We start from the raw sequence: 24,570 nt of genomic DNA, 5'->3' as shown, positions 1-24,570 counted from the left end.
ACATATCTCGTTTACCGGTGGGGATAACTTATTCCGATTTGACTTGCCTTTTTAATTTAGATTTTATCTCAGTTATGGGACAGTTTTGGAAAAAAACTGTCGTGTAATGTCACATCATCACTGGCACTGATATACATCTCATCTATCGGCGGGTATTAAATATTCATAAATGACTTGTCTTTTAAATTCAGGCTACGGAACAATTTTTGCAAAAACAGATAAAATGTCTGATGGGATAGCCGCAATCAGTGGTTTTACAATGTTACTTATAATCCGTCTTGATTGCAAAATGTTTATTCATATGACTGGTTTCGGTTCCTCTAGAACCATCTTCAGATCTGTAACGATAATGATACTAATTTACTATTTCACGAATGCAAACCTTTTTCATCCTATCTAATAAACATCAAATCTACCAGAGCGTACCTGATATTTCGGTTACAGGAGTAACGCGTCCACACCCAGTAACCTTCACATGCTGCGTCACATAAAATTGGTTGGCAGAATGCACGTCATTTGTATTAATTATAACAGTATTACCGACAGGTGGCGTCTGGTACGTTTGTTACATTACATATGCACATACTGTATTCAATAGGTTTTTGTAATTAACTTTTACCTCTAAAAATACTTAATTAAAATATGTATATGTCAAGGATAAAATCTGTACTTATCAAAATTAAAATACACAATAAAATTATCATTTTTATGCGATCTAAAAACAAAGGGCGATTTCTATATCTATGGCTCTGGTGTAGACTTGTTTTCCTCCGTGGTCTGCTTCCGTGGTTCCCGCCATTTCGGTGTTGTGCCGCGATCCGCTCAGTCGTCTGACGTCCATAGAGTTCCGAACAAATAACACGCTAAAATTGAAGCACACACACACAATGATAAAATGCAAACAAAATTCAAATTTGGCGCCGAACTCTCTGGTGAACAATTGAACATTGACTGGGCTGGGACTCACAACAAACCACAATCACACTGTGTTTTGGTGAGGTGAAAAGTACTACGTTATTTATGGAATGTACTTGTTATAGTTACGTGTGCATCACAACACCTCAGCATGATGCGAAGAATGGAAGAGCTTACCACACGAAAAAGTAAGTAAAAACGAATATAAGCGCGAAAACATCGCGACAAACTAAATTACATTCTAGAAGATAGGTTAACTCCCAGCAAAAAATTTTCGCATCAACATCGTTTGGTTGCAGATTACAAGCTACCTGTGGTATTTAACACACAAGTGATCCAGAAAATTGATGCACGCCAAATGTAAAGGTATTCACAAATAGAAACGATCTGTTGTTTGAACTAAAGATGCACATGATTTTATTATCATTTAACAAAAATATTCACATTGCAGAATAAATAAAAACGAAAACCCACTGATGATCGCACAGTGGTGTCGAAACATGTTTGGGTACTGAGAAAAAACGGTGTTTAGCATAACTGGCGGACCTCACATCCAACAATTTTAACTGCAAACACGGTCAATACAAGGAGCTGCAAATCAAAATTATGAATGTATCACTTCACCGTTGCCTTTTATTTATAAACAAACATCGCTTTAAATCCTTTTATTGTGGCGCTGAATTGTTGGGTGTGTTTCATGAAGCTCAGTTGCCCTTTTGCGAATAGATTCCAGTGGAGACTGCTCAACTGAGCTAAAGGTTCAAACTCAAGAGGTATAGAGTTACCCACACTGAACAGATACAGTAAAGACACGATTCTCGACACAGAGAGGAAAGAGGCTGTTATTCGCAGACGAAGTAAACCCTTTCCGATTAAACAGAGTACCCTGGATAAGGGCACTGTGACGGAATTGAAGTCCGAACTGGTCTCACGGATTTACTAGAGGGCTCACATCTGAGGAGCTTGTGGGCCACAAGAGTAATACACAGACAGTTCACAGAGGCACGGGAGAGTACTCTCATCTGTGTACTACACAGTGCTTTGCACAGTATGGATGTAGATTTAGATGACACTATCCCTCGAAGTTTTCATCCTACAATACTACCCTGTCCTTTTCTGGCCTGGTGCTGTCGCATTACTTTGCACCGCAGTCTGCATGTTAAGCGCACAGTGCACAATGCACTCGGCCGATCAAGCGACCGGAGCAGCCCAGTAAGCGTGTTAGCCTGACAAAGGACCGCGGCACTGTTCTCTTCTATGCTTGGATGTTGCAGCGACGGCAGCGAGGGACGAGAGCAGACGTGCCATCTCCCCACACGAGGCGCCAAGTTGGAAGGGAAAATTTTCTCCGTGGTCGGCAACTTCTTCTCCACCTCGCCCCTGGTGAACCAGCTGCGCGACCTCATGGTGAGTACTCGCTACCGCACCTGCAACATCACCAGCGCTGTCCGCTGCAGCCGACGCCGTCAGCCCATCTACACCCGTGGCTGCAGGTGCACTCCTAGAAACTCTTAGAAACCAGCTGGTTCATCACACAGAACATAACGTGCTCCTCGCCATGATTTGAGACCACAGCGCTCTACAGCGGCAGTGGTCGGCATTACATGGCTCACGGATCACACAGTTTGCTCATGAAAATGAAGCGCGCAAAACTGCTATGTTAGATCTATTAAAAAGCACATTTCATCCGCCGTTCAGAGCCTAAACATGTTGTTCTGTATGTAGTGAACATAGATAAAAATTTTAGTATCCTAAGGCAAAAAGGAAAATTCCGTGTCTGGTTAGTAAGACATCAGCTTATTAAGTCTCAATTACAAATTATGCAATATAAATTTATTACGGTCTTCCACACAAGATAAAAATTATTTCATCATTCGAAGTCTGAGCAAAGTCCTAAATCATTCTTACCGGATCACTGTTTTTATTCTGTAACAGAACTTTTAGAACTTGTAAGTACAAGACTTTGAACACGAAAATGGAAAATATCCCACTCTAAGTTGTGCAAGGTTTCTTGTAGATACAGTCAAAAAATTATTTATTAACTGCAATGTTACTGTTAAATTTCCTCTACTCCACATAATGCGCGAGCGTGCGCGCGCGCTAGAGCTATGCGGTTGTTCACCTTCGTGTGTGCGTGCGTGTGTGTGTGTGTGTTTCACAGCATGTTCACGAAATTGAACAAACTCACTCCTGAGAGAGAACGCTTTTATACATACATAACACCTAATATCATACATAATACTACTATTACATTATTAAGAAAGCCCCACAATCTTTTAGAAAACGCGAACGTGAACAAACAAAATAAAGATTCCAGGATGCGAAGGAACTAACTTTGAGAGTGTAACTCCCCACACCCACCCACAATATCACCACGAACATACCCACACGTCTTTTGTGTTACAGTGGCCTAATGCTTTCTACTGCCAATATCTCATTAACTGAAATTTATTGCAAACAAATCATACCAAAACGACAAGTCTATGATACGTCTTCAGTGCACTATTGCCTCGCAGTGCATTGCTTTCATAACGTGCAAGTTATAATAAAAAAACAACCAAATACTAAATTTCTTTAACCACAAATCATACCAACAACGGCGCGGTTTTCAGTGGTCCTCAGAGTGCTCGTGCTTTGAAACAGCATACACTGGTAAGACGTACACTGTACTACAAAGCCCACCGAATAAGGGCTTCAGCTGAATACGACGACGTCCGGTATGGCGCCTCCCATTTCTGGTTGTGACGTAGATTGCATCTTGGAATTCGTTGGCTAATCAGTGGTCGGGGGGGTGGAGTTCTTGGATAACAATCAAAACATCCTGGGTTCCGGGTTTGAACTCCGCCACCGCTTAGATTTTGAATAAAAACATCAGAACCGGCGACCGAAAATTTCCGGCATAAGAAATCACTTTCATTCTGCCAATGGTCTTGTCAGAGCGGGCAGAGTAGCGAACAGAGGTTCAGGGCACTCTCTTGTACTTGGGGGTGGGAAACTGTCCCTATAAGGCAGAAGACTGAGGAAGCAGAAACCAATGTAAACCACTACATTAAAGACACAAAACGTATATCCACAGCACATATAGCCTGTAACTGAAAAGTATCATGACGATCTCTCCATTACCAAAAGATTCCGGAACAGTCTCCCATTCGGATATCCGGGAGAGGACTGCCAAGGGAGAGGTGACCATAAGAAAAAAAACTTGATAACCAACGAAAGGATAACGTTCTACGAATCGTGGCGTGCAATGTCGGAAATCTGAACGTGGTATGGAAGCAGTAAAATCTGAAAATGGAAATGCAAGGGCTCAATCTAGATACAGTGGGAGTCAGTGAAATTAAATGGAAAGAAGACAAGGATTTCTGGTCAGATTAGCACAAGGTAATATCGACAACGGCGGAAAACTATATAACCGGAGTAGGACTCCTTATGATTAGGAAGGTGGAGTAGAGTTACTGTGAACAGTTCAGTAATAGGATTGTTCTCATCAGAATCGACAGCAAACCAACACCTACAACGACAGTTCAGGTATACATGCCGACGTCGCAAGACCAAAATGAAGAGACAGAGGAAATCTGAAAATACTGAAGGCGTAATTCAGAACGTAATGGGAGATAAAATTCTAATAGTCGTGGAGGAGTGGAATTCGTTTGTAGGGAACGGAGTAAAAGAAAGGGTTTCGGGAGAATATGGGCTTGGTACTAGGAATGAGAGAGAAGAAAGATTTAGTTCTCCAATAAATTTCTGTTCGTAATAGCGAACACTCTGTTGAAGAATCACAAGAGGAGGAGATATACCTGTAACGATTTCAATTAGATTACATCATGGTCAGGCAGAGATTCCGAAATGAGATATTGAATTGTAAGGTGTGACCAGAAGAGATATAGACTCATATCAGAATTTAGTAATGATGAAGAGTAGACTGACGGAAATACTAGGAATGAAGAGGAACGCTTGAAGTTCTCTAAGGCTATATATACTGTGATAAGGAACAGCTCAGTAGGCAGATCAGTTGAAGAGGAATGTGCATCTCTAAAAAGGGCGATCACCGATTTTTGAAATAAAACTGTCGGTAAAAGGAACATAACTGCGAAGAAACCATGGGTAGCACATGAAATACTTCAGTTGATTGATGAAAGAAGGAAGTACAAAGATGTTCTGGAAATTCAGGAATACAGAAACACAAGTCACTTAGGAATGGACAAGAATAACATACAGAAGAATGTAAAACAGAATTGAGGATGTGTCATCAAGTACAGGGAAGCTAAGGCGAAATGGCTGCGTGAAATATGTGAAAAAATCGAAAACGAAATGATTGTCAGGAGGACTGATTCAGCGTATAGGCAAGTGAAAACAAACTTCGCTGAAACTAAAAGCAAGGGTGGTAACATTAAGAGTGCAACGGGAATTCCACAGTTAAATGCAGAGGAGAGAGCGAATATGTAGAAAGAATAAATCGAAGGACTTTATGAGAGGGAAGAGTTGTCAGATGACGCGATGGAAGATGAAACATGAGTCGGTGTAGAAGACACAGTGGATCCAGTATTAGAATCAAAATACAAAAGATCTCTGAAAGACTTAAAATCAAATGAGACAGGAGGGATGGATAACATTCCATCAGAATTTCTAAAATAATTGGGGGAAGTGGCAACAAAACGAATTATCATGTTGGTGGGTAGAAAGTGTGAGTCTCACGACATAACATCTGACTTTCGGAAAAACATGATCCACACAAATCCGAAAACTGCAAGAGCCTACAAGTGCGAGAATTATCGCACAATCATTTTAACAGCTCATGCATCGAAATTGCTGACAAGAATAACATACAGAAGAATGTAAAACAGAATTGAGGATGTGTCAGATGACGACCAGATTGGCCTTAGGAAGAGTAAAGGCACTAGAGAGGCAATTCTGACATTGTGGTTGATAATGGAAGCAAGACTAAAGAAACATCAAGACTCGTTCATAAGATCTATCGACCTGGAGAAAGCGTTTGACAATGTAAAGTGGTGCAAGATTTTCGAAGTTCTGAGAAAAGTAGGAGTAAGCTATAGGGAAAGACGGGTAGTATACAATATGTACAAGAACAAAGAGGGAATAAGGAGTGTGGAAGAGCAATTATGAAGTGCTGGGATTAAAAAGGGTTTAAGACAGAGATGTAGTCTTCCGCTCCTGCTGTTCAGTCTACGCATCGAAGAAGCAATGGCAGAAATAAAAGGTTCGTGTTGGATTAAAATTCAAGGTGAAAGTATAACAATGATAATATTCTCTGATGACATTAATATCCTCAGTGAAAGTGCTGAAGAATAACAGTGTCTGCTGAATGGAATGAACAGTCTAATGAATACAAAATATCGATTGAGAGTAAAACGAAGAAAGACGAAAGTAATGAGAAGCAGCAGAAACGAGAACCATGAAAATTAAACATCAGGATTGGCGAACACGAAGTGGAGGAAGTTAAGGAATTCTGCGACTTAGGCAGCAAAATAACCCATGACGGACGGAGCGAGGGCGTTGATTTGAAGCAGAAATGTCTGAGAATGCACGTTTGTAACACAGGGCTGTATGGTATTGAAAACCGGAATAGAGGAGACTTGAAGCATTTTAGATGTGATGCTGCAGAAGAATGTTTAAAATTATGTAGATTGATAAGGTAAGGAATGACGACGTTCCCCGCAGAATCGGTGAGGAAACAAATATATGGAAAACACTGACAACAAAAAGGGACAGGGTGGTAAGACATCGATTAAGACACCAGAGAATAACTTCCATGGTGCTAGAGGGAGCTGTTTACGGTAAACAACTGTAGAGAAAGATAGATATTGGAATACATTCAGAAAATAACTGAAGATGTATATTCCAAGTGTTCCTCCTATATGAGTAGTGTGGCACAGTCAGAAGACTGATAACTCAAAAAAAATCTCATTGTCCACGATCTTCTCCATGAAGTAAAAATCTGATTTGTCTTATCCGGTCTTTTACGCTACAGAAGACTGTGGTAAGTGAAATTCCACGTTGTGACCGCACAAAACTCGACCAGCGCATCGTCCACGAACACTTCCTTGCCCTGCACGAGGACAGCTTAACCAGTCGCTCGCAGCCGTCACAGTGGATTCCGCGAGAAGATTATTTGCCGGAGACAAGTTAACTTTTTTCAGGATGTACTACTACATCGCAGGTTTCGTACAATATTTGATATCAATACCAATACCTAAAATTCTTTCGATAACTGTGTAATATAGAAACAAAAGTGTCGATACAGAAATAACCAAAAGTTATTGATGGTTTACGTAGTTTGATGCTTGCCGTATACCAGAAAAAGGACTTATTAATGAAACAAAACGAATTATGCAAATTAGTCTATGTTTCCATAAAACAAATGGAGTGCGAAATCAAATACAAACGTGAGGACTAAAGGAGAAATATTGCAATCGCAAACAACATACGAGTCATGACATAAATTTTATGCCACCCATACGTGCCATTATTACAGTCTATCATTACGAGATATTTTTTGAAGAAAAATTACAAGAGAATTTTTTGAAAAACAACAAAATTACTCCAGTACAAAGCAAAATATGGGTATTGTACTACGTTTTCGGTAAACAGCTGAAAACAAGATCATTATTCGAACCGCTTTTCCTCGGTAGAGTATAGATACTTTTATCAGTATATGTCGCTGGAACCTCATGCACTAAGGTGACAAAAGTCATTGGTTAGCGATATGCACATATACAGGTGGCGGAAGTATCGCATATACAAGGTAAAAAAGGGCACTGCATTGGCGGAGCTGTCATTTATAATCAGGTGACTCATGTTAAAAGGTTTCCGGCGTGATTGTGGCCATACAAATGGAAATTAACAGACTTTGAAAGCAGAATAGTAGTTGGAGTTAGACGCAAGGGACAATTCTCTTCGAAAATCGTTAGGGAATTCAATGTTCCGAGATTGACAGTGTCAAGAGTGTGTCGAGAATACCACATTTCAGACATTGCCTCTCACTACGAACAACGCAGTGGCGTTTGCATGGAGTTGTCAGTGCTAACAGGCCAGTAACACTGCGTGAAGTAACCAAAGCATTTAATGTGGAACGTTCATCGAACGTATCCGTTAGGACCCTTCGGCGAAATTTGGCGTTAATAAGCTATGGCAGCAGATGAACTAAGCGAATGCTCTTGCTAACTACAGGACATCGCCTGCAGCGACTCTTCTAGGCTCCTGATCACATCAGTTGGACCCTAAAGGACTGGGAAACCGTGTCCTGGGCAGATGAGTCCAGATTTCAGTTCATAAGAACTGATGGAAGTGTTCGAGTGTGGCGCAGAACCCACTTGTCAGACGTAATCGAGGGATTAGCTGGTGCACAAAATGATCCAGCGGTAACACTTCCGCTGCTACTGACGGTTATAGAGGTGAAATCACGGCACTGTTTCTACTGGAGACTTCCTGCGACTTCCTGGGTCCATGCCAAGTCGAGCTGCTGCTCTGCGCCGAGCAAAGGAGGTTCGCTTCGATACTAGGAGGTATACTATGACTTTTATCACCTCAGTGTATGATTATTATAGTCTGTATATGCTGTGTAACTTTTACTACTACATTTTCGTGCATTCTACCTAGATACTGAAAACAGTTTAATTGTTTTTAAACTACTAGTGAAAGGTTATTATTTGCCACAACACCATTTGATACTGTGGATTCCAGCACTTATGATACGACAAAATTATCGAACGTTTGGTACTGCTGTCGATACTACAGTTACCGAAAAAAATTATTTATATTTACTGATACGATTGGTATTGAACCTCGCTACGCAATACAAGTTGACTGTACATTATCTTATCGCAAGTGTCGAGACACCTATTACTGGACATTCATTTGGGATCAGAATGAGATTTTCACTCTGCAGCGGAGTGTGCGCTGATATGAAACTTCCTGGCAGATTAAAACTGTGTGCCCGACCGAGACTCGAACTCGGGACCTTTGCCTTTCGCGGGCAAGTGCTCTACCAACTGAGCTACCGAAGCACGACTCACGCCCCGTCTCACAGCTTTACTTCTGCCAGTATCTCGTCTCCTACCTTCCAAACTTTACAGAAGGTTCGCAGGAGAGCTTCTGTAAAGTTTGGAAGGTAGGAGAGGAGGTACTGGCAGAAGTAAAGCTGTGAGACCGGGCGTGAGTCGTGCTTCGGTAGCTCAGTTGGTAGAGCACTTGGCCGCGAAAGGCAAAGGTCCCGAGTTCGAGTCTCGGTCGGGCACACAGTTTTAATCTGCCAGGAAGTTTCATTCATATGGGACGTATCCACCCTTCACCTTTACAGGTGAATGGTTTGGCCACCCAGATCACCCAACATGAATGCCGTCGACCACTTGTACTCTCTTACGGATATTTTCGATTACTTTGTCTCTATGTCTGTGGAGAAATGGCGGCCTATTGTTCCTCAAGAGGCGTTCCAAAGAAAGTAGTGACGTCAGACTTTGGGATCTACAGCAAAGTCGACGTCGTAACTAGCCTCAAAGATGTTACATTGGATTCAAGCCGGGACTCTGGGCAGTCCAATCCACTACAGGAACGTAATTGTCGACAAACCATTGCCTCGCGAATGCTGCTTCATGACAGGACCCACCGTCACGTTGTTACTGAGGAATTCCATGTTTCTTTCGACGGAACAATGCGTGTTCCGCAATCCTCTTGCAGCGTGAGCTGAGGTAAGTCAAGGCCGGTGTCACTAACTGTGGTCAGACCCCTTACACAGAGTAAATCAGTTTTATAGCAATTATAGCAACAAATTTCCCTTCAGAGGATCCATACCCCGCGCATCCAACACTAAGGACTACGAATTCTCCCAAAAAAATTCAGTTAAGTGAAAGCACCAACTCGCAATGTTAATCCAGACCTGCAATTACAGAGCAGTGTAATGAACAATACCTGATCAAGGGAATTTTCACGTCATTCTCTGAAATATATCAGACGCTGAGAGAGAGAAATTGACACGTTACAAAATCACAAGTAGGCGACAAGATGTTGGACGTCCACGCCCCATCAAAGAACGTGGATATCAGAGACTTAACTGCTCGGTTAAGCAGGTTTGACCGTCATCTGTGGCAGATCTGACACCTGGTGCAGACACCAGTGTTTCCGAGCACACGGTTCGGTGCAAATTGTTGTTATGGGGCTTTCAACAGACAAACCCTGCGCCTTCCCATGCTGCTACGACGACACAGTCAAATGTGATTGCAGTCCGCATGGGATCATCAAGATTTGGCCTTGCACGAACTGTTATACTACACTACTGGCCATTAAAATCGCTACACCAAGAAGAAATGTAGATGATAAACGGGTATTCATTGGACAAATATATTATACCAAAACTGACATGTGATTACATTTTCACTCAGTTTCGGTGCATAGATCCTGAGAAATCAGTACCCAGAACAACCACCTCTGGCCGTAATAACGGCCTTGATACGCCTGGGCATTGAGTCAAACAGCACTTGGATGGCGTGTACAGGTACAGATGCCCATGCAGCTTCAACACGATACCACACTTCATCAAGAATAGTGACTGGCGTATTGTGACGAGCCAGTTGCTCGGTCCCCATTGACCAGACTTTTTCAATTGGTGAGAGATCTGAAGAATGTGCTGGTCAGGGTAGCAGTTGACCATTTTCTGTATCCAGAAAGGCCCGTACAGGATCTTCAACATGCGGTCGTGCATTATCCTGCTGAAATGCAGGGTTTCGCAGGGATCGAATGAAGGGTAGAACCACGGGTGGTAAAACATCTGAAATGTAACGTCCAGTGTTCAAAGTGCCGTCAACGCGAACAAGAGGTGACCGAGACGTATAACCAATGGCACCCCATACCACCACGCCGGGTGATACGCCAGTGTGGCGATGACGAATACACGCTTCCAATGTGCGTTCACCGTGATGTCGCCAAACATGAATGCAACCATCATGATGCTGTAAACAGAACCTGGATTCATCCGAAAAATGACGTTTTGCCATTCGTGCAACCAGGTTCGTCGTTTACACCATCACAGGCGCTCCTGTCTGTGATGCAGTGTCAAGGGTAACGGCAGCCATGACCTCCGAGCTGATAGTCCATGCTGCTGCAAACGTCGTCGAAGTGCTCGTGCAGATGGTTGTTGCCTTGCAGACATCCCCATCTGTTGACTCAGGGATCAAGACGTGGCTGCACGATCCGTTACAGCCACACGGATAAGATGCCTGTCATCTCGACTGCTAGTGATACGAGGCCCTTGGAATCCAGCACGGCGTTCCGTATTACCCTCCTGAACCCACCGATTCCATATTCTGCTAACAGTCATTGGATCTCGACCAACGCGAGCAGCAATGTCGCGATACGATGAACCGCAATCGCGATACGCTACAATCTGACCTTTATCAGAGTTGGAAACGTGATGGTAAGCATTCCTACTCCTTATACGAGGCATCACAACAACGTTTCACCAGGCAACGGCGGTTAACTGTTGTTTGTGTTTGAGAAATCGGTTGGAAACTTTCCTCATGTCAGCACGTTGTAGGTGTCGCCACCGGCGCGAACCTCGTGTGAATGCTCTGAAAAGCTAATCATTTGCATATCACAGCATCTTTTCCCTGTCGGTTAAATTTCGTGTCTGTAGAACGTCATCTTCGTGGTGTAGCAATTTTAATGGTCAGTAGTGTAGGTCGATGGTCGAGTCTGGATAGGCCATGCTCTGTGCAACGAACTCTGGCACATGTAGACAGGAATATGTAATAGGCGAGAATCCATGCGACCTGAGATATTGCGCTGGATCCCCTGAATCCCTTTCATGCTTGATGTCTGCCCAGTTGACGATGGCATCATCCAGCAGGGTAACTGTATGTGTCACATGGCCAGGACCGTCCTACAGTGATTTGAAGAACATGGTAGTAAGCTAATGTTGATGTCTTGGCCAATAAATTAGCCTCATCCGAATCCATTGGGAGACACGCTGGGCGTTATGATGCGCCAACACGACGACCACAAACCAGTGGTCGCTCATCTATGGGAATTCTGTGGGAGTTGTGCATAGAAAACTGGCGCCATACACTTCTGGAAATCTAAAAAGGATTTGTCTATTCCATGCCACGTACAGCTGTTGCAAAGGTGGACCAACATGCAGTTAAGCTGATATCTTACATATAGTTATTTGTGAGGGAGGTCGTTCTCGTAGCACATATTTCAAGTTTGTGTAGACTCCAGTTTTCGACAACGGCCAGGCATGTGTCTAGCTGCACAGTAGGGAAAAGATGGGAGGTTTTGAAAAATTTTAGTCTAAATGTTATCTGTATGGTAAGCCTTAAATTAATAACGCGTCACATTTTTTCTCGGGAAATTTTGGTTGAAAAATTTCGGAGTTTGTTGTGAGATGTAGTGTAATACTCCCGATTCAGCCTCTACAGTTTCATGATGTTCCTATAGGTGACGTAGAGCTCAAACTAGCGCCTGTAACGGAGGTGCATTCCACGCAGAGGCCTGTCACGAAACTGGCGGAAAAGCAGAGCATCGCAGTTATTCATAGTCGCTTGCAGCATGTCGACGGTGACTTGGCAGTGAACAAAAGCATGGTGAGTCGTTGGGAGAAGCATCTCTCATCGTCGCAAGAAGGTCGCACAAAACTGTCCTTTCTCACGCGTGCCGACCGACCGCACACAGCTGTATCTCCTCCAGTGTTGGAAAGTGCGGGTACTTTCATTTGAGGCGATCGATAGATCACAGTCAATCACCTTCTTGTACAAATGGACGTCTCTGTTGGTAGTGTTGACAGGCTAGTCCACCAGTTAGGGTACTCACATGCGTGTGCCCATATCTCGAACCTTCCAACTTCCATCTCAATGGCGCAACGAAGGAAGCTCTCTGCAGATAACAGTACGTGAATGATGTGTAGGTTATTGATGCAGTAAGACGTTGACTCCGATGTAGACCAGTAGAATTGCGGGCATAGAGGTCGTACAAGTAAGGTGGCGAAAGGCCGAGGCACCGAACGAAGATCATGATGAAAAAGAGAGTTTTGTAGCCAAAGGCATGGGGAATAATATGGTACATCGGTATCCTGAATAAAGCCAACCTGCTTTCAGAAAAATTGATTGCATTACTTACTGAACGCTCCTCGTAGATAACACACTTTGAAAAGTGGTGCGCTTGGCGCAATATTTCCGAGGGCTCCGTACTGTGTGGACGATGGCAGATCACAGCTCCAACTTGAAATCACGTTCATGAATTACGAAGTTGGCTGAAAATAGAAGTTTGGGAGGGAGTGTGAGCTCTGGCTTGAGTGTCGCAGACAGAAGCCCTCCGGTACGGAGGTCTCATCTATCGGTCGGTGATTTAGGGCCTGCAGCCGGTGCTCGGCGGAAGCGCACCGCGGTAACTGGGTCGCCGTGCTCTGCGGTAATATCTGCGCCGTGTCGGGACGCCCCTCCCCTTTGCTCTCTCTATCCTCTCCTCTCCTCTCCCAGCCCCAGACCTCTGCTGGCAATTACAGTCCCCGCCACACGAGCGGCCAGTGCAGTGCGAACCCAGCGACGCGATTGCGGCAGGCCGATTAAATCGCTGTGCGCCCCGCCGGGCCCAGCTCTTATTTATTGCGTTTCCCGCTTTGTTTATCTGCAGTCATCCTGCATCACCACGCAGTTTTCACGCAACCGCAACTGGGAGCAATAACCTCATTTATTAACAGCGGCTGCAGAACGGAATGCTATCACGGTGGCAGGTGGCTTTGTAACTTTCCCCCAGAAGCAAATTTTTCATTTGAAATAATTTTTATATAACGCCATGACCAGTCGTTAACCAACCCCTTTATAGGGTCCCGTATCTCAACTGGTAAAAACGGAACCGTTGTAAGATCATTTAGTTGCCCCTCTGTCTGTCTGTCTGTTTGCCTAACTGTCCCACGTTTCCAACCCCTTTTCTCAGGAACAGGTAGACGTATTAACTTGAAATTTATGTCACATATTTATGTCTTCGTTCAATCAAATATAAGCCTCTAAGCCAATGCAGTCAAAAGATATATCACATATTTTAATACTCGGAAAGTCACTCATCAAAACCTGTAGGGTGCTTGTCGTTGAGCTAGAATCAAGCAAGGCTTGACAGTACAACCAAAGGAATACATCCGAAAATTGTTAATTTGTAATTATTTCATACGAAAAAAAGTCATTTATTATCAGATTGCCTGTCCGTCTGTCTGTCAAGATCTCTTTTTTTCTCAGGAAAGTGTAGACATACCAAGATGAAATTTATATCGCACACTAAGTCCTATGGTCTCTTGAAACGTCCCCTTAGAAAAATTAATGAATTGCTGTTCTGATAAACCTCTTACATTATTTGATTTTCAAACAGCTGAGCAGAACTGAACGTACTCAGACATTCACTAAAGTGACACACAATATTTTTAGCGCAACGCTATCTGACTTTTAAAAATCCCTACAAAAGAATGGCCCTGACTAACAATAACCTATACCTTTCTAGAATCACTTACCTCATAAAAATCTTCGTTACTCGAACTACTGCAATACAGCGAGCGCCGCTAGTGTCAGCTAAATAAAAGATTCAAACTACTGACGGCACTAACTACTGATAGGCATAGTTAGCAAATGAAAGATTTTAATAGAGAACAAACAATGTATTTACCTTAATAGTGTTAAAAAGTCATTATATATATATATCAGTTCATGGCATCTAGTCTTACAAATTTACTGTCTCTGTCCAAAACTCCGCCATCTCACTCCCCACATCCACCACTGCTGGCGGCTCACCTCAAACTGCGCAACGCTACGCGCTGTTAACAGCCAACTGCCCAACACTACAATAGCGAATATTACAACAATGCCAACCAGCCACAGACTGCACACAGCACATCCAGCGATTTTCATTCAAAGCGCTACGTGGCGTTATCAATATAAAAACCTAAACAGCCTACTTACATAGCCCCCATACTCCGCACAAAAAATTTTACAAACTGTTTTGGGCACTGGCCAATACATATTTGTTAAAATTTTTTCACAATTACAATAACAAAGAAATCAAATGCACACACTTATTGATACAATGTTGGTCAAAAGCTAAAATTTTCTCACAGACCATAAAGACAGTCCTGATCATTCATCACAGTAAAATTGCAGTGTTTTTTTTTCTCAAAGTCTGAGCAGTAAAGGAAAATGTACACGGAAGTAGTGGATTTCCTTGCAATCTTGAAGAAGTAGTGTTGTCCTTCCAACGGAAGGACAGTGCTGACTCTTGACGTGCAGATAGGTAATGGGCCACAACAGAGCAAACCAACAGCAGAGTCAGTCGACGTTTTGAAGAGTATTGGTAGGTAGGTCATCACAAAGCAGACCCACTGTAGTCCTGGTAGAGATTATGGTATGGGTGGGCCACCAGAGGTGCAGACCCACTGCAGTCCTTGTAGAAACAATGGTATTGGTGGGCCATCAAAGATGCAGACCCACTGTAGTCCTTGTAGAGACGGCCAGCAGCCATCTGTTGCGACTGTGCAGGTGCACAATCACCATCCAAGAGTCTTGCGGACAATATAGCAAGTCCATAAACCACCACTTGTGCACTCACAAAGGTTTTGGAGTTGACCTTAGCACCAGCAATGCTGTTAACCAGTCCCTTGCTGAATTATTAATACACGTGCAAACACTAACAGTCCCTTTTTTTACATATTGTGCATATACTATGACTAACAGAAACGTGTGCACTGAAATGAAACTTAATTTGAAGAACTGGTGTCTATACAATTATAAATTTACATCATAAGAATACAATTACAAAGGTACAAAATACATCATTAAAGAATATAATAGTACAGATAACATTTGTAGTAATACAGGGCTTTACAAAAGAATAGAAATAAACATGTGCATCAGTGTTACAGGAATTATGACATAAGAAAATAAATACAATAATGAGAATAGTTTACGAAACATTAATTTTACACAAGAGCATTGAAACAGAACAGAATAAATAATGTCTACACATCTTTACAAAGTAAATAACATATTATTAATGCAAATTAAATTTGAGGATAACAGTATTCCTCATCATAGTGAATGTAGCAGAGTATTAGACAAATTCTACAACATAAGTCTTATCAGATAAACATATAAAGACAGGAAGAACACAAATACACAATGGTACACAAACACATAGTGGAGTAACTCAGAAGGAAAGGACAGGGTTTGTTTTACTGCAGTATTTTGCATACAAAACTTTCTTTACTTCTTGGAGATCTCCCTACATTCATCATTATTCCCAAAAAGTCCTCTCTAAACCTGCTTTCTGTATTCTTCATTGTACAGTACCTTTTCTTTTACAAACTGTTTTCATATAACTTCTCAATGCATTTCTTCCAATTCATGGCAACTCATTCTGTTATATAGCCTACCCCCTCTTACGCTAACTTAAATCTACTGAGCTCAGATATATATACTAAGGGACGAGGCAATGCAGCAGCACATAACAAATTAACACAAACAGCGATGACAAAAAAATGCAAATTGGCAAAGCAAGCAGCAGAGTAATTGCAATATTACAACTAATATAAGGCAATGTGCAGCAAACAATAAAAATAAATCCATAGTAAAACTGGCTTAACAGAGTAATACGAAGTCAAATTCAGTAACACTATGCTTGGCAAACAGCAGCAGCAAATGCAATAACTTATACCTAAACAAGACAAGTTCAAGCAGAAATAATATTACAGTAAAGATGGTCATGTCTAATACCTATGTCACATCTTAACACTATAGTGATGCATCACCTTGACTTACTGTACCAAAAAAGTTACCAAGTCATTGACAAAAATTATCTATGCAGTTCCTGTGAAGGGAAATGTCTTTTTGTGCTCCCTAGTTTTTTTGGAAGTAGATCATAATATTATTATTTACAGGACCTGTAGGCATAATATATATATATATATATATATATATATATATATATATATATATATATATATATATTAGTACATCTATTAAATTTTATTTTAACCAATGCTGCTGCAGCTAGAAACTAGATATTAAACGAAATGAGCAAATATATATATATATATATATATATATATATATATATATAAAGCAACATATGAAATGTCATTCACTAGGCAGATGGCGTCTCCAAAGGCACAAAATATCTCTCACTAGAAAGACAATAGATGTAAAATGTTTCTCATCATTTCATTAGGCATTTTAGTAAATATCATAAATTAAGAGCTCCACAGTGTAATAATATGTTTTCAAGTTTGAGCGTGTCGTATTTGCGATGCTTTCGACAAAGAAATGTCAATAGCGAGGATAATGGCCTCTTTTTTTCTCCACCTAATGGCTTTCTTTTGTCACACGACTATCTCTCAGCTGGGCGCCCAAAACGCATTACGTCAAGGTCACTTACCTTTCTTACCGAAATATTTACGACAGCAGTTTCCGCTACAGTGACAGTCTCATATAAAAATTTCACAGGTCGAGAATTTGCGTTACAAATGTGTAGAAACAAAATCCTGTGAACATAACAGTGACCAAAAAATTTTCGCTGGCATTGTGATACATTCACGCATTTACACCCATGTCATAACTCTTAAAGTATGATTCTTGGTTTCCAACATCCTTTTTCACAAACCAGAGTCCCTAACTCCTTTTCATTATTCATATACATATAAACACGTAATCACATTCTTCATATATGGTAGCATCATCTTATTGATCATAAACATACCTTAACAGCATAATACACATCGTCATCTAATAATATCATAAAAACTCAGCCAAATCTCAAAAACGTCGTAGCTTTCTGCAATAATTTCAAAACCTAGAAAAAATTCTGCTAATTTCAATAGTGTCATCTACCTCAAACGTACCTTAGAAATCATGATCCCATACCTCAAAGCTCTCATAGTATCATTGTAGCTATACCACAAAAGTTTTTACTAAAACATGTTTTACTTTCCAGAAGAATTCAGAAAAACTGTGCAGATATAAAGCAGATACAGCACAAAAGCAACAATGTAAGTTGTGTCACACATTAGTAGCGTTGTGATATAATCGTGTAGCTGTCAAAGAAACCAAATACTAAGTCATCTTTAATCTCACAGAAACTACTTCAAATAAGGAATGTCTTTTCAAGTAAACCAAAATGTTGCATTAAAATCTCATTACCAGTATATGTTCTAAGTATGTAAGCCATATATTCGTTACGTAATCGTGCAACTAACAAGCAAGAATGTACAAATAACAATACTGTGTCGTCTATTCACTATAACAATGTTGACTGGATATTTAACTTCAAACATTGTTGCATGTTAACAGTTTCTAAGTCTGGCAAAGCATACTAGTAACGTGAAGTGAAAAGTTTTATGGCAAAGACAAAGTTAAAAAGCAGATTATCTTTCAATAAACGGTTTTACATGTGAAGTGTGGTGCAATCCTTTACTTTTCATAGTACTCAGAGTTTCAACTTGAACACAATTATCATGCGGTATACGTCTGTAAATAATACGGGAATTTTTCTCAAGGTTAGCGTCTATTTTATTTTTCACTGAGCCAGCCGGCGCACGTTCCTGCCTGGAGTGCGAGTCATTGTCTGTCTCTTTGTTGGCTAGCTTCTACAAATTCACCTTGTTGAGAGGGCCCTGCCCTGTTTGAATCCCGCCAGTTCTGATGCAATTCAGGTCTGTCGTTACGATTATATCGTCTGTCGTCATGTCGGTAGATTCCATAGTTTCTTTCTTGCCGGTCACGTGGTGGAGAATTTCTCCCTGAATCGTAACTGCGCGCTGAACTGTTGCGTCTTAAGTTATTCTGTCTCCCTTGATAATAATTGCTTTGGTTCCCATAGTGTTTGTATCTACGATTATCTCTGTCATATTCATTACTATGGAAATGCGAACTTTCTCTGTAATTATTACTACTCTGCCAACGGTTGTCATACGGGTGGTGTCTGTTTTGGTCACGATTTACATTGTAAGAATAGCCTTGTCGTGTCCAATTATTATTCCTTTCATCGCGGAATTGTGACGGATGTGACCTGTAATTGTTATGTTCTTGTTTTCGCGTCCCGCGATTGTTAGTGTCAATTTCCAGTTCTTGTAACAGTCCCTGAAAAGCTTCAATGTCGTCTTTGCAACGTCCTGCCAAAATAATATGTCGTAAATGTTCAGGTAATTTGATTAAGCAAATGCGGATGAGTTCTGAGGGGCTGTATGGGTTTGACAGGTACTGATTCTTGTGCAACATGTCTTCAAAATATTTCACAAGACTGGAAAAATCAGATTGTTCAAAATGTTTCATCATTATGATGCCATGTTTTACTGGGTCTTGTGTAGCTTGAGACCAATATGATGAGAGGGAGGCATGATAAAATTCTCCTTCACAGTGACGATCGTGAATGACCGATCGCATTCTTACAGCTTGTTAATTCTCTAAATAGCCACACATAAATTCTAATCTGTGCTCTAATGACCAGTTGTGAGAAAAACAATGAGAGAATTGATGAAGCCACGCTTGTGGATGAAGGTCGTTGCCGGAATTCTTAAATGCTTTGAATTTACGTGTAGTAATAAACGCTTATAGTGAAAATCATCATGTCGGCAAGTCGCATGTCGGTCATTGTTACTTCGTTTCGGCGGTTCCATCTCAAAATTTGGTGTACCTTGCCACTTTCTTTCATAACTTGCGAAGTGCCCCGTGTTATTATTTTGTGGCTGTTCCATATTTCTATGTCCCACTTCCCTATTGAAGCGCGAGTGTCCTCTGAAATACGTAATTCTTGTATTACCTGTGTCAACTGCTCTTGTAATTCCCGAATTTTTCTTTGGTGTTGCGTATTAATTTGATTCTGATTTTGTTTGAATTTCCTAATTTGTTCGCACTCTTCTGTATCATTAAAGACTAGCGGTCTTGTGTCATTCAGATTATCATCTACCTTCATAGATAAATTATTTAGCTGATCCGAAAGTTCGACTACTTTCTCTGATAATTAACTAATTTCCTCCATGTGTCTTTCTGAACCAATTTTGAAAGTATCTACTGTGTCCTTTTTCCTGAGTTTTTGCAAGTTGCATAACCGAATCGGTAGACACAACTGAGTCAATTTTAGCGCGCAAGGTCTCGTGAATTTCATGAACAATAGTTTGCAGTTCTTTTATGGCTGCTTCGTGATTCTGTAATGCATTTTCATGCCGCGAAAAAATAGGTTGAAAATGCTCACAAATTTGTGTTTTTACATCATTACAGACTTTTTGACATTTCGATTCGATGTTATGTAACTCAGTAGTTAAATTTTCACGTGTTTGTTCAAGCGTGGTGTCTAACTTTTGAAGATTTTGTTCCATTGTGTCTAACTTTTGAAGATTTTGTTCCATTGTGTCTAATTTTTGCTGTGTTTGTCTCTGATTTTGTTCCATTGTGTCTAACTTTTGAAGATTTTGTTCCATTGTGTCTAACTTTTGAAGCTTTTGTCCCATTTGTTGCATTAATTGTAATAACAATGCACTGGTGTCTGAAACATGTTCCTCAGTGCTATTCGGCAGTGCATTTGAACCGGCAATATTCGCATTCTGAAAAGCAGAAAATGTGTGTTGACTTATTTGAGAAAACGGTCAGGACGCAAAACCTGAATCTACAGTATTTGCAAGATTGTGTCCTGTCATTTCGGATTCCTGAGGCGAGCTGTTGCCGACCGATCGATCGATAATGCTTCCCTGTTCACTATTTGTTTCACTGTCTACGCTATTATTTGCCGCCCGCTCCATTTCCCTATGCACAAATACCAAATTACTACTTTGAATGTCTGTTAATTCACTACACAGTGGTGCTGATAAGCTACGCTCGTCGTCACTATTATTTCTAAGTTTACTTTGGAGCCTAGTGTTACGTTTTTCACACGCCAATATTGTCACAATATTTCACACGATAAAACAGAAAAGTACAATTTGAAGAGCAAAATAAGAAAACACGTTAATATAGCACTGAAAATAATTTCTAGTTAATCGCAAGCGCAGCTGTGAAATTCTTGGTGCAAATCTACATGCATGCCACAACTGTTTTACTGTACAACAATGAAAGACTGCAACTACAAAAGAGATTCTCTCTACAATTACACGCTAGCAATAAACAAAAGCTACACTAATTATACAAACTACAAGAAAAAAATCAGAAGATTCCAGTGAGGTATCCTCGGCTAAGGGTCGACATATGAAACGTCCCCTTAGAAAAATTTATGAATTGCTGTGCTGATAAACCTCTTACATTATTTGATTTTCAAACAGCTGAGCAGAACTGAACGTACTCAGACATTCACTAAAGTGACACACAATATTTTTAGCGCAACGCTATCTGACTTTTAAAAATCCCTACAAAAGAATGGCCCTGACTAACAATAACCTATACCTTTCTAGAATCACTTACCTCATAAAAATCTTCGTTACTCGAACTACTGCAATACAGCGAGCGCCGCTAGTGTCAGCTAAATAAAAGATTCAAACTACTGACGGCACTAACTACTGATAGGCATAGTTAGCAAATGAAAGATTTTAATAGAGAACAAACAATGTATTTACCTTAATAGTGTTCAAAACTCATAATATATATATATCAGTTCATGGCATCTAGTCTTACAAATTTACTGTCTCTGTCCAAAACTCCGCCATCTCACTCCCCACATCCACTACTGCTGGCGGCTCACCTCCAACTGCGCAACGCTACGCGCTGTTAACAGCCAACTGCCCAACACTACATAGCGAATATTACAACAATGCCAACCAGCCACAGACTGCAGACAGCACATCCAGTGATTTTCATACAAAGCGCTACGTGGCGTTACCAATATAAAAACCTAAACAGCCTACTTACTCTTAGCGGTATAATAAACTTCAGCTTTTAAGTCGATGCAATCAACAGATACGGCCATTTATCTCCCATACTTTGATACTTGCAGATTCACTCATCAGAACCCATAGAGTATTTTCCATTGGTCTAGACTCATAAAACTTGGTTACAAGAAAGTTTTCACAGTACAGGTAAAGACAAAGATCCAAAATTATTAATTTATAATAATATCACACGCAAAAAGCATTTCTTTTGTCATTTGTCATCCGACTTCAAACGTGAAATTAAAACATTCTCGAAAGTCTTGGAGGGCCTGGGACCTATATCTTGCCAGTATCAATGTCGATAACAGGCAAAAACCGTCAATATACTCGATTTCCGGAATGGATGAACTGTGTATATGCGTAAGTAAGTTTGTACGAAACCCCCAATGTCCGAGTGTTACTTGGATCTTTCGCTAGCATTTTCAGTCTCTCTCCTTCACACCAGGAAATCTGTACAGGAACAGAAAAAATATATGAGCTACATTTGGCAATCAAAACCGGAGCCAGACACGGATTCGAACTTATCCCCTTGTTATTTGTAGGCTTTAAGGGAGGCGAAAATCCAGTCAATACATGATGTGGATGAAGAATTTATAGGTGAGGATAGTGATAAAAGGATGTAGACCCCATGTATGTTAGTAGTTACAGTAGGTTTAAGGCTCTGTGTTGGACCGTAAGGAGGTGCACAGTCCAAGTCAGTATTCCTGCAAGCCCTAATTACTTCATTGTGTTAGTGAGACGACTGGGTTGTTGTAGATAGGGAAGTGGAAATCTGGACGACTGAGTCGTGAAGCCAGAAATGCTGTCTTGAACTTGCTGTGGATTCACTTGAGATATTAGGTCACTCGACCAGTAGGACCAAGATACGCCTGGGAGAGTAGGAGGAGTGTGTGGTAGGAAACTAGGTAGGCGGTGTCATCAATATATTGCAAGACGTAGACAGGTGGGGCTACAAAATGAAAGATGGGGGGGGGGGAGGTGTGGGGAGGGGGGGGGGATAGTTTTAGCGACAATGAATTACATAAAAGTAGTCTTTCAAATTCAGAGTCTAAAAACTCTCTTCAACCAACATTCACTTCTGGTTTTCTAAAAATCTCAGAATATGCTTCAGAAACTAGAATGAAAGGTGTACATTTATCTAAAGCAATTTTGTTCATGTTTTGTCAAGATATACAACCGCTGCAATTGTTTTGAACATGAAACCGTTTTAAATCTACGGAAAGTGTGTGCACCATTGTGAAAAGTACCATCGAGAAGCACATTCCAGTGAATGCTAGCAAAAAATTTGAAGTTACTCATAACTAATTCAAAAATAAAATCGAGAACATGCACAATTAGACACTCACGACAGATATTTGTAAACATAAAACGCAGTGTAGAAGCTTTCTGGGAAGGACCGTTCACTACATGAATAGCGATGAAACGACAAACTGTTACTCTGGGTTCCAATGAGTTGTCAAGATCACACACAGGTGAAAAAACTTAGATCGTGTCATTATAGTCTCTTAATAAATGGGGAACAAGTATCAGAAAAATACTTGTACTGGTGACTGATGCAGGTGCAAATATGATTAAATCAGAGAAAATAGCATTTGGAAATAGTCATGTACTGGGTTTTTCCCACATGTTCAGACTGCTAGCAAAAGCCCTATTCAAAAGACTGATAAATTGCCTGAGTTGATTACCCATGTCAAAAATGAGTGTAATATTGTTTAAATAAAGTGTAGCAGCAAGCGATGAGCTAAGGAAAGAATCAGAGCTAAAACTAATTGAAGAAGCATCCACTAAGCGAAATCCATCAATTCATATGATTTTTACTGTTGCGTCAGTGACTAATAATATTTTTAACTGTCACGTTAGCATACCACCCATGTTAACAAGCGCTGATATTGTGATCTGGTAGGTGTTTGTGACAGTCTGCGGTCTACAGAAGTGGCTGTTTGAAAAATTTGCGTAGAAAAGCACATTGCAAGCAGTAAATTTGTATGTTGAATGTCAAAAAATCTGTCGAGCAACCAATACCAATTAAGAGAATCTGACGAGTAACATCACAAAAGAAATCAAAAGCGCTTGCTATCAACTGAACATTTTAACATTTGAGCCATGTCAACGGCCCTCGATCCTAGATTGAAGAACATACACCTTGAAGACTCTTTGTCATAGTTGAAAGCAGTTAAAATTGTTAAGGATTTGCTTGCAGCTGTTATAACCATTGTCAGTGATACATTACAGGAAATCAAAGAAACAAAATTTTATTTACAGAGTGAACATTATAGAATAGTACCTGAAAAGAATAATTTGCATACAGGAATGGAAACGGACTTAACATCTCAGTTCAGTTATTATCAGAATGATCGTGTTCTAGATATTAAGAAAGCTCCATTCGAATTAAGTAAGCACATCATCAACACTAATTTTATAAAACTACAAAACATTCCAGTTAAGTATTTGAGCCGTACAACCACATCGTGAGCTTCTGAAAGATTGTTTTCAAAAGCAGAGTGTACTCTCTACCAACAAAGGAATAGACTGATAGGGAAAAATCTGTAAAAAAAATGCTATTGTTCCAGTCTGTAGATAAAAAGTTATGAGTAATGTAGTTTTATTAATAAATATGGTATAAAGTGTGTTTTTCTTTTGCTCTTTACACCTTTCTATTAATGAACCAGTTAAAGCCGATGTTTTGGAATCTTTTAGACGTTGATAATAATAACTATTTGTGTCTCAATTGCCAGGTGCAAGCCTTTCATTTGGACGCTACA

General features: G+C 40.6%; 1 protein-coding gene across 1 annotated transcript in view; it reads left to right on the top strand.

Moving 5' to 3' along the window:
* LOC126204297 (uncharacterized calcium-binding protein B0563.7-like) overlaps window positions 1–24,570 on the top strand; it is a 532,738-nt gene that overhangs the window by 136,872 nt on the left and 371,296 nt on the right. Inside the window, exon 3 of the mRNA XM_049938684.1 lies at window positions 2,190–2,322. Coding sequence (XP_049794641.1) covers window positions 2,190–2,322 — 133 coding nt within the window. The remainder of the gene's footprint in view (window positions 1–2,189; window positions 2,323–24,570) is intronic.

The sequence above is a fragment of the Schistocerca nitens genome, chromosome 9, assembly GCF_023898315.1.
Source record: "Schistocerca nitens isolate TAMUIC-IGC-003100 chromosome 9, iqSchNite1.1, whole genome shotgun sequence".
In the NCBI taxonomy this organism is placed as follows: domain Eukaryota; kingdom Metazoa; phylum Arthropoda; class Insecta; order Orthoptera; family Acrididae; genus Schistocerca; species Schistocerca nitens.
Note: the sequence above shows the minus strand (reverse complement) of the source record. Positions and strands in the feature narration are given on the sequence as shown.